The sequence below is a fragment of the Euprymna scolopes genome, chromosome 14, assembly GCF_053919585.1.
Source record: "Euprymna scolopes isolate OS-2025 chromosome 14, ASM5391958v1, whole genome shotgun sequence".
Classification (NCBI taxonomy): domain Eukaryota; kingdom Metazoa; phylum Mollusca; class Cephalopoda; order Sepiida; family Sepiolidae; genus Euprymna; species Euprymna scolopes.
Genome location: NC_136495.1, coordinates 75,183,196 through 75,195,550, shown reverse-complemented (window position 1 = coordinate 75,195,550; position 12,355 = coordinate 75,183,196). Strand labels below are relative to the sequence as shown.

General features: G+C 32.7%; 1 protein-coding gene across 1 annotated transcript in view; it reads right to left on the bottom strand.

Moving 5' to 3' along the window:
* Positions 1 to 12,355, bottom strand: part of LOC145293096 (lysosomal alpha-mannosidase-like) — a 348,385-nt gene that overhangs the window by 29,386 nt on the left and 306,644 nt on the right. Inside the window, exons 21-22 of the mRNA XM_080139469.1 lie at positions 11,845 to 11,931; positions 9,780 to 9,870 (exon numbers count right to left, since the gene is read on the bottom strand). Of these exons, the coding sequence (XP_079995595.1) occupies positions 9,780 to 9,870; positions 11,845 to 11,931 (178 nt within the window). The remainder of the gene's footprint in view (positions 1 to 9,779; positions 9,871 to 11,844; positions 11,932 to 12,355) is intronic.

The window sequence follows — 12,355 nt, the reverse complement described above, 5'->3', positions numbered from 1 at the left end:
ATTGGGTAGATGCCATCTTGGTTATGTTGTACAAAGGAAAGGGTACAAGATCTGATTGTGGAAATTATTGAGGTATCTCGCTGCTGAGTGCGGTTAGAAAGGTGTTTGCACGGCTCTTGCTAAACCAATTGGAAAAGTATGTATGTCCTAATATCCTTCCGGAATCCCAGTCTGGTTTTAGAGGTGGGCGAGGAACTGTGGATATGGTGTTTTCTGCTAGACAGCTCTTGGAAAAATGTATTAAACAGCGTATGCCTCTTTGCCAGGTGTTTGTGGACTTAACCAAGGCGTTTGACACAGTCAAGAGTGAGGCTCTCTGGAAAGTGCTGGAAAAATTTGGCTGTACACCTGCTTTTACAGACAAGTTCAAGCAACTTCATCATAGTATGAAAGGTCGCGTCAACTTCAATGGTCAGCTTTCGGAAGAATTCCCCATTGATAATGGTGTGAAGCAGGGTGATATAGCTGCACCAACATTTTTTTCGCTCTATTTGACTGCTTTGCTCTGGCATGGTTTCCACGATTGTGATATGAGTGTTTATATTAGATTCCGAATGACTGGAAAGGTGTTCAACCTCAGAAGATTCCAAGCCAAAACACTTGTTAGTGATGGACTTGTTAGGGAACTGTTGTATGCTGATGATGCTGACCTGGTAACACACTCCCCAGTAGATATGCAACTAGTGATGGATCTCTTTACAAATGCTTGTACCTGCTCTGGACTGACAGTTAGCATTAAGAAAACTAAAGTCGTGTACACTCCCGCTCCCGATGATCTGTATGTGGAACCTAATATCTTCGTCTGTGGAAAGCGCCTTAAAGTCGTAAAAAATTTTGTCTACCTTGGGAGTGCCTTATCAAATGATGGCACTCTTAATGCGGAAATAAGACAGAGAATCAGCAAGACATCTAATGCTTTTGGAAGGCTACAAGATAGAGTCTGGTCTGACGGTGATCTGACTCTGACAACTAAAATTTCAGTATATCAAGCATGTGTAATACCATCCCTACTCTACGCATCTGAAACTTGGACCTTGTACCGGTCACATATAGAATTGCTCGAGAGGTTCCATCAGAACTGCCTTAGACACATATTTGGTTTAAAGTGGTATAGCTTTGTCCCTGATACATATGTCTTAAAAAAGGCCAAAACAACCAATATTGCTACCATTGTTATTAAGAACCAGTTGTGTTGGGCGGGTCATCTCATCCGGTCTGAAGACTATCTCCCAAAACAATTGTTCTATAGTGAGCTCTTTATTGGAAAAAGACCCCAGCACAAGCCTAAAAAACGTTTTCGTGATAGCATCAAGGAGAGTCTGGTGAGCTTTCATATTCCTGTTGATAGTTGAGAGTCCCTAGCGTATGATTGCAAGCAGTGGAGGACACTGATATACAGGGGTGCAGAACACTATGAAGCAGCCAAAATAGACCGAGAGAAGCTTAAGAGAGCATGTAGGAAATGCCAAACCTTGCCGCCCATCCATGGAGATCTTTGGATCTGTAAGGTGTGTGATCGGGCTCTGTTGTCGAAGGCAGGTTTTGTTAATCACATGAAAGCCCACAATAATACAGGTTCCGCTGCTGTTAGTCTCATAAAAATCAGTGAGCGTTTTCAGTGTCATGTCTGCTTGAGGGTGTACAAGTCGCTGGCAGGGCTTAAAAGTCATATTCGGGCACATGGACTTTTAGTGACTGAGGGAGTGGCTCTCGTCTGACAAGACATTGCAATCATCATGTACGTACGTATGTTTGCATGTCTGCCTAAAACTTTCAACAGAAGCGACGGATTTACCAAAATCAGTATCATTTTGAAGTTCGATCTTTCAGACGACAAATATCGAAAAATTGGCTAAAAACATTAATATCTTCACTTTCAACTAGGCACTTTTCTTCGGGGGGGGTAGTCGCTTTTTTCGCCGATACTTTTGAAAGTCATCCTCCCCTTTCGATTATTTAGCCTTAATTTTTACCTACGTCACTTCCGGTTTGGCGGTGGTCGTAACAGCAAAGACGTCAGGTTTTTTCCCATTCTTTTCCTCCTTTGCGGTATGGGTTCGAGACTGCCTTCCTACTACCACTTTTTTTTTTTTTTTTTTTGCTCAACATACACATCCAACACCCGGGTTACACCGGGCTGAAATACTAGTATATATATAAAAGTGAACGTGTCTGTCTGCGTTTCTGTGTACATTTCTCTGCACAATAACTTTGTCAATTTTAAGTCTACAGACTCGAAATTTGATATACAGGGTACTGAGATTTAAGGAAAATCTTTGTAATCCGTTTTCGGCCAGAAATTTGGCTGTTAAGGGGTCAAGGTTCCACGATTTTACCTTTGAGAACTCTACCAAACTCCTCCGAAAATTTTGGGTATAAACAATTGAAATTTTAGATATAGGTTCCTTGGACAGGGATCTTAATATCTTGATTTGAGCTCCAAAACAATAAATGTTCAGGGGTCATAATTGGGGTCAAAGTTTTTAAAAATTTGACCTGTGTGGTCTCTACCAAATTAAGCAATTTCTGGTCTAAACATTTAAAATTTGACATAAAGCGTATTCAGAGATGGGGCAAGTTTTTAATCGGTTTGAGTCGAAAATTTGAGCTATCAATATATAAATGTATGTATGTATGTTTGCATGTCTGCCTAAAACTTTCGACAGAGGCAACGGATTTTCACAAGATCAGTATCGTTTGAAGGTCGATCCTTCAGACGACAAATACCGAAAAAGTGGCTAAAAACATTAATTTCTTCACCCTCAGCTGGGCACTTTTTTACAGGGAGGGGTCGATTTTTTCGCCGATATTTTTGAAAGTCATCCCCTTTTTTCGATTGTCTAGCCTTAATTAAAACCTACGTCACTACCGGTTTTACGGTGGTCGTAACACAAAGACGTCATGTTTCCCCCCCCCCCCCCCGTTCTTTTCCTCCTTCACAGTACGGGTTCGAGCCTGCCTTCCTATTACCACTTTTTTTTGTTGCTCAACATACACCTCCAAACACCCGGGCAACGCCGGGCTGAAATGCTAGAATATATATATATATATATATATATATATATATATCAATAAGCCGTCCATAGATCTATTTCTTTAATATACCCCCTCCTTGTTTTACTTTCAAGAAATATATGCGAACATTACACAAACATTACAATAATTTGAAAAAAAAACAAACAATATCTCTATAACTGGATATTTAGAAATTTCATTATTAGAATCAGTAATTGTGTTGGAATTGATAATTTAAAACAGAATTAATAATTTTATTGGAATCGGGGAAAATACTGGAATACTCTTATGTACTAGTTATCTTATTAGACCGGGCAACGCTGAGTAACTCTGCTAGTATATATTACTGTTTCATTATAAGATAACTTATTGCGTATATATGTATATATATATACACTTGTGCCCGATATTATTCATACCCCCCCTTGAAAATTGAGTTTATCAGGTGTAACTTTGTAAGAATTTATTGTTTACGTCCATATTGATACATATTCTTAATAAACCTCTTCTGATCATTTTCGTCATTTTAAAATCTCGGGATACTTGTAATAAAAGAAATATACAGCTATTTATAAAATCTGCAATGTTCAAAAATAATCATACCCCCTTATTTTTTCAGTATTAATCGAGTTTCTGACTGTTTGTTTCCTATTTGATTCTTATTTTGAATGCTTTTATACAACCTTTGATTAATTTCATTTCGTTTTTTGCATTTTTCAGAAATTAAAATGATATCAACTGAAAACCAATAAAAGAATAAAAATTATTAGAATGGGGAAGAAAAAAGAGCTTAGTAATGATCTTAGGACTAAAATTGTGAATTCACATAAGGATGGTTTAGGTTACAAGTCAATTTCCAAGAAATTTGAGGTCCCTACAGCAACAGTACAGAGCATCATCAAAAAATTCCAGAGCCACCACACAACAAACAACTTGATTGGTAGAGGAAGGAAAAGGAAACTGTCTGCTAGAGCCACCAGGAATATTGTAAGTGTTAATGCAAATCCAACCACCACTACTAAGGACATTTTAGAAAATCTGGAGTCTTCTGGCATAAAAATATCAAGGCAAACATTGCAAAGGACTCTGCATGAAAATGGTCTGAAAGGAAGACCAAGAAGGACTCCATTGCACACCGGAAAACACCTTGCAGCACGTCTAAAGTTTGTTAGGACCCATGTGAATTCTCCAGAGCCGTTTTCTCAAGTATTTTGTAGACTGACGAAACAAAAATTGAATTGTTTGGCCATATGGATGCTTCTTACGTTTGGAGGAAGAAAGGAGAAGCTTACAACCCAAAGAACACCATACCCACGGTGAAACATGGTGGTGGTAGCCTAATGTTTTGGGGCTCCTTTTCGGCTAGTGGTCCAGGTAGTTTGGTCAAGATAGATGGAACCATGAAGAAGGAGCAATATTTGGAGATACTCCAGAAAAACATTAGACAGGATGCAGAGAAGCTCCATTTAGGACCAAACTGGGTCCTTCAACAGGATAATGATCCAAAACATACTGCCAAAATAGTCAAGAAATGGTTTGAGGATAATCAAATTAATGTTTTGGAATGGCCTAGCCAGAGTCCCGACCTGAACCCTATCGAAAACCTCTGGCACATATTGAAAACTGAGGTTAAAAAGCGGAAATCTAGAAATTTGAGGGATTTGGAGAACTACTGCATTGAAGAATGGTCAAAAATCAGTGTTGATGCTTGTAAAAACCTTGTTGATAAATATCCAAAACGGTTACAGGCAGTTATTAAGAATAAAGGGCATGCTATTGACTATTAGTAAGAGAGGTATGAATAATTTTGAACTAGTGCCATTATTGTTTTTCTTTGTATAATGTTTCAAACTTGCATAATTTATTTATTTGTTGAGTTTAAATTAAATGCTTATGCTGGATTTATTGTTTGAAATCCCTTTAATATTGTCTACCTTCTGGTTTGAGCAATATTCTTATAGAAATCTCAAAGATCCGAGGGGTATGAATAATATCGGGCACAAGTGTATATATATATATATATATATATATATATATATATATATATATATATATATATATATATTCGTACTTATTCAAAGTTGCCCAATACATGCATAGAACTATGTAGTAATGTAAAATTATATTTATGGCAAGGAAGCTATAAAGAAACATCTGTGTTCATTTTTTGGCATTAAATCTGGTCAATTCCTTCAGGGGATGAAAAACATTCTATATAGCTTACTTTCCATAAGTATATATACTATGTTGACTGGAAATATCTCCACTTGTATTATTATTTCACAACAAAATATTATTTGTAAATCAATTACACATCTTTGCAAAAATATATAAAATAATTAAATCTTAATAGCTGCCATTTCCATCCATTTTTTATAGGAATAATTTGTTATTCTCATACAAAATAAAACGCAAGAAAACTTTTCAATGTATCAGAAGCCTTCTAAAGTTTTACGGTTTTTGTTTCTTATTCTTACTGGAATCCACTAAGAACAAGAAACTACATAGTAGTAAGTAAAAACTAAATAAAAAAAATTAAACAAAAGTAAAATTATAAAAATCGCTTTATGTTGTAAGTAAAAGTTACTATGAAGGGAGTAGCCAGCCGTTCTTTCCGTCTCCCTTGGAGAAGCTGCTCGAAATATTTTGCATAATTTAAAGCGCCAGTAAGGTACCCAGAGATATGCAGACAGGCATTTGCCTTGTCGTAAATAATTTACCTGCTAATGGGGGAATGATTTACTGCTTGTGAATCGATTTTGCCTGCCATTTCACATAATTGCCTCAAAGCTTACCTATAGGGGAATTTTGCAGGGTTGAATCTGTTTCGTTTTGCCCCGGCTTAAAATAAGTAATGGCTAATCAGAATAAAATTTTGATTTCTCAAATTAAATGTTATCTAGGTCTAACTTTTAAAATCCAACTGACTTCATACACACACATATGCACATATGTAACCAATAATATTTGTATAAATAAATATACTCTGTGTGTGTGTGTGCGTGTGTGTGTGTAATGAACATGTTAATACAGATCACGCGAAATACAAAAATCACCGAATACAGAGAAATAACAGAAAAAGGGGAAATTTCGTTTAGAGGGAAGAGAACAGTCGATAAACACAGCCAAAGGCTCAAATATAACGAATATAAGTTTATTTATCGAGCACCTTTTCATAAACACAAGAGTTTCAGTAGATTTATATCGAGGAAACTACAAGTATACAACCTAGGTATTAAAAATTTTAAATAATTATACCAATAATAATTATATATATATATATATATATATATATATATATATATATGCTTATTCTATTATATTTCACTCTTTATTTACACCAATCCTTTTATTTATAAAGCTTGGTGTACGTTAAATATAAACACAGAACATAATGACAAAATGGTTATATCCCAAATTCTAAGACCTTGTTCATCTTACTGTTAATTTATTTCCGCATGTTAAAATGACATTATATATATATATATATATATATATATATATATATATATATATATATATTAGTCCTCACACGAAAGACCAGGACACAAAATGTTTTAAATAATAATAGAATAACAAAGACTTTCGCTGGCGAAGTCTACTATTGACCATAACCAGTTATATACTCCTTTTGAAATTTTCATCTATTTTTCTCGTTATGTACTGAATATTTGTTAATGAAACCTATATGAAATATGTTCCTTATTAAATTTTAAAGATTTTCTATTCTGAAAGAAGTTTTAAAAAGTTTAATCCAAAAAACTTATTTTAAAGTTTTTGTCAAAAAAAATTCAGATTTTCTCATTATTCAGATCTTTATTACAAAGAGGTGGTTGCAAAAAATGAGTTGTGGTGTGAGGGGAAATACAAACTGAAACAGAGAGAATATTCAGACCTGTAATAATACAAAGAGGGGGTTGCAAAAAAGAGTTGTGGTGTGAAGAGAAATACAAACTGAAACAGAGAGAAGGAAAGATTTAAAATATAATCTTAAAAAGATAATATACAAGTTAGAAAAGCATTTCATCCAAGGCATGAAAATTGTTAAACAAAATGTTTTTACTATAGGCTTTAAAAATAAAGGTACAAGATTCAATTTGAAATTTATTTATCTTCAAAGTGCACTTTTATAAATTTTACAAAGTAAGGTACAAAAGTTTAATTTAAATTGAATCAAAAAATTACCTTGGATTTATTTTATGTAATGTACATTTTGTTGCAATTTAAAAACATTATCTTTCAGCTAGAAATTAATGATACGGATATAAAATTTTCAATGATTTTTTTAAAAGTACAACAGAATATACATTACATAAAATAAAAACAAGGTAATTTTTTTGATTCAATTTAAATTAAACTTTTGTACCTTACTTTGTAAAATTTATAAAAGTGCACTCTGAAGATAAATAAATTTCAAATTGAATCTTGTACCTTTATTTTTAAAGCTTATAGTAAAAACATTTTGTTTAACAATTTTCATGCCTTCGATGAAATGCTTTTCTAACGTATATATATAATATCTATAATATAAAGCTGTGTGTGTGTGTCTGGTCACCTGTATGGCTCACTATTTTAAAAAACTGATTGCATATAATGATAGAAGATGTATCGAGACACAGGAATGGGTATGTTTGATCTGGCAGAATGGTGGTTCATTAAAATTGTGGGGTCTGCGTACGCGCATGGTCCACAAAGTATGGAAATAAAAAATTTAAAAATTAAAAAAAACGTTTACAAGTGTTTTTGATATAGATGTACATAAAACATACTTATCAAAGTATTCTTAACTTAAATAGGGATGGTATAATAAAATTGTGGGGTCTGCATTCACGCCTGGCCTCCATAGAATGGAAATAGGCACAAACTTTAATAAAGACTTTTCATATCTATCTGCGTAAGTATACTTTGATAATTATGTTTCAGTTTGAAAAAATATGGTATAATAAAATTATGTGGTGTTCGTTCGCGCCTGACCTCCATAGAATGGAAATATGTCACAAAGTTTAACAAGGTTTTTTAATATAGATCCACAGAATATTGTGATAAGTGTTTTAGTGTGAACAGGTATGGTATAATAAATTATGGCGTTTATCTATCTTATTTTTACTTTCATCATATTTTGCTTTGGTTTTGATACCCCCAAATTCGAAGGTATCTCTTTACAACCCTTCCTTTTCATAACCTATCATACTTTCATAAATCAGAGTCCATTTTCTGTAGGCTGTTTTTTTAACCCAGTCAACGACGGGGACTTTTGCTAGTATATATAATCTGATGTATTCATCAATGCTGAGTTTCTTAAACCTATCTCTTCTGCGTATCAGATCAAGTTTTATTTTAATGTGAAATTGGAATAAAATAATAAAACAAATGTTATTCAGGATTATGATAGTGGTTCATATCAGCTAAAAATAACTTGAACAACAGCAAAAAAACAATTGTCTAGTGTGGGGTTCAAACTGAATTGAAGACAAACGCCTCATCCACAATAAATAAAAAAAAAAACGAATATGTTCTGTCTTTTTTATCTATTTATAGTGTTTATCAGTTCAGCGTAAGGATCTTTTCGCATAGATCTAAAATAGCTCGATTGTCCAAAATAAAGAAATAAACAAAGGCTATTAATAATTTATATTTAAATATATGTACATAAAAATATTTGATAATTTAATGCAATAAAAAAGACTTCAAATATATAGAATTTTTTTAGAGGCATCGAACTTTAAATTGACAACTGTCCATTATTCTCAGTTTCGCTTGGTTTGGCAATTCCTCATGAGGAAACTGTCGCCCGAGAATCATTTGCAGATGATACGATCAGTTTCCTGATATAAACATTTGATGAACAAATAATTTCATAAAATGGACCTGTTAACTTACCACCTCGTTCGTGCGATTTAACCCCATTTGATTATTTTCTTTGGGGGCATCTAAAGTCCCATGTCTACGCTGATAAACCAGACACAATAGACTTCTTGGAAGACAACATTCGACGCGTTATTGCCGAATTATAGCCTAATTTAATTCGTAGAGTTTGTGAAAATTGGACTACTAGACTATGCAAGCCGTGGAGTTCATATGTCCGAAATTGTATTTCAATTATAAATGCCAAAAATCAATCTTTGGAATAAACCACATATTTCTAGAATTGAATGAAACTAAAATTATAATAATAATAATAATAATAATAATAATAATAATAATAATAAATATTCATAATAATAATAATAAATATTCATAATAATAATAATAATAATAATAATAATAATAATAATAATAAATATTCATAATAATAATAATAATAATAATAATAATAATAATAATAATAAATATTCATAATAATAATAATAATAATAATAATAAATATTCATAATAATAATAATAATAATAATAATAATAAATATTCATAATAATAATAATAATAATAATAAATATTCGTCCGAAATCTTTCTGATTTTAATTGTAATCCTCACTGTTTGTTCTCTCTCTATCTCTCTCAGCAGTAAAAAAAAGTCTTCTCTGTGCTTTTTCCATTTGACCTTTCCACACCCGTCATTGTTCTCGTATGCAAATTAATTCCATATATATATAATAATAAGCCGTCCATAGACGAAAGTTTTTCTTTTCTCTTTCCTTCCTTGATTCTTTCACTCACCAGGACAGACGGAGGCACTGTCGCTTGTGTAAGTCACGATTTGCATTATTTTAGAGTAAATTTCGATTTAATTATTCAGGTAAAATAAGTATTTTGCAATTTTACTTACCTCGGACAATTAAAGGAAGTCTATCAGATCCCATTTCATCCAGAGGTTCCCCTACGCCCAACATGTCATCTTTAGTTCCTCGGCGATGGAGCTGAAGAATAAAAGAAAAAGAAAATAAGAACAGGAATATTCAATTTGTTAAATGCAAGACTTTTATATCTTACTAGCCGTATCCGGCCATGCGTTGCTGTGGCTCAGTTTGATTAAATGCACACAAACAAAAAAGAAAATGAATTCTTATATGTTTATGTTTTCAATACCTGTGGCTACACAATATTCTGTGGTGTTATATTTTCTGTGCAGATATAAAAAGTGTCCTTTTGTCGACTACAGAACACGCAACATATACTTGTTCACGTGAGAAGCAATCAGTATTTAATGCAAGTCTCACAAATGTAAAAATTATTCCTGAACTTTGTTGATGGTTATTGCAAATGCCAAGCGAATTGTGAAGTGCAATATGTAAAATTAAACTGGTATATCCATTAAAATCATTATCGTTCGCTAATGCCCGTCCTTCCTGGGGGTAACAAAAGGAAAACTATTAGGGCTTAATTTTACTATGGACCTGTATGTGAGCACGCACTGAAAACTGTTAAATTTCCAAATTTAGCAGCTTTTAATTTTTTGCATGAAAGTATTATCGATAATAAATCGGCGGAAAAATGATAAGAAAACTTTTAAAGAATAAATCAACAAGGTGAGAGACCGATGATAATTCAAAAGGAAGAGAAAAAAAAAGGAGAAAATAATGTTGTAGGATCCGTTTTATAACACGGAAATAGTTTGGCAAACTCATGTTTTTTGTTCAAATAAATATACTTATTTTTGTACTTTTTTTTTTGAGAAAAATATTGCTTTAAAATTTAATAAAGGGAAATATTCATAAACCTTTTTGGAGCAATCTTCTAGATTATTAAAAACAAAATGCAAAAAATTCAATATGTAAAGATTTTTATGGGTTGCTCAGTTTCTAGTACAAAGTTCTAGTAAATCGACCCCCCTTATTGGAAACACTCAATGGAAACCCGAAACCAAATTATTGCCCGTATGGTTGGAAGGTTCTCTTCGTCTTTTTCAATATTTTCAGTAGATTATTATTATTGCTTAGACATTCATTTACCAGATTCAGCAAAAATAAAAAAAATGTTAAATATTCAATATTTAAAGATTTTGAGGGGTCGCTTAGTTTCTAATACAACGTAAATAGAAGTAAAAGTCTGTGGTTGTTTCACGATGAAATTTGTTATAACTTAGTGTCTTAATGTTTTTTGTTTTTATTTAGTAAAAATATATTGTTTGGGGGTAAATTCCAAAACTCATTTCACTCTAAATAATTTAGGTGACTAAAATAGGAATTAACCACAATTTTCCTTAAACAATGGCAAACAATTAAATAAACTTTTCAATATATAGGTTTCGTGTATCTGTCGAGTAGTTTAAATATAGGGAATAGATTTACCAGAAAATTTTATTAGAAACTGAGCACCCACTAAAAGTCATTAATTTTTTTTTTTTTTTTTGCATTTTCTTTCAGTAGATTAAAAAAATTGAAAGAAGAGGAAAAAAGTACGATGGGTGTGTTCATTGAACAGGTTATAATCGTAGTCATATGACCAGCTAATCACCGGCGGTGATAATTCCTCATATAAAAATATCACAACATCGTTACACAGAAAACCAGCTACTTTATTAAATAAAAATTAAATAAAACGTTATAATAAAAAAGAGACATAAAAACACGCATGGGTACGATGAAAATGCTATACCAAAATGTCAAAGCAACTCGTTCAGTAGTTTTTAGATTATAGATAAGTAACAAACATACATTTCCATTTTTATTTATATAGATAACAGAGATTCAGTGTTTGTAACCAAATTCCCTCCATTTTTTTCTGCTTTCTTAACTGTACTAACATAAAGTTTAAATGCAATTCAAGCAGACATCGCGCTGCTCAGACATAATCCAAATAGTAGCCCCTTATGTCCAAGCGACAATATGTCTAGTTTGGAGTGATAAAGAGTAAAAAAAAAAAACAAGAAAAGGAAAGAGGTAAAAACTTACCATAATTTCTATGGAACCATTCTGAACGCTTCCTCCACCTTCAGCTCGATCAACAAACACAGTGAATTGAATATCACTCCGGCTATCCTAAAAATAGAAAGAAATAATATGTGAACATCTTTTAGCACAACATCAGTTAAGTTGATATGCTGCACATCAATCACTTTTTGCATAACGTTTTTTTTTGTTTTTTTTTACATAGGCACCACCACTTATCAAGGCCAAGAGGCTACTCGAGGATAACGGTTAAAGAGTGTACAGTAGACAATTGGACAATATAGCAATCGTTAGTAATGGAAATTCGGTAAATTTTTTAACTTATATGGAACGGCTGAATAAAAACTTGTTTACGTTAGACTTGAAGACACCCATATTGTAGTCAGCTGGAAAGCAGGAAAACGGAAGACAATTCCATAGGCGTGCAATTCTAAGAAAGAAGCTTTGTTCATGAAATCTACGTTTAGGTTTAGGAACAGATAAAGAGTGGGGGAAATTAGTGATAGTGTTTTCT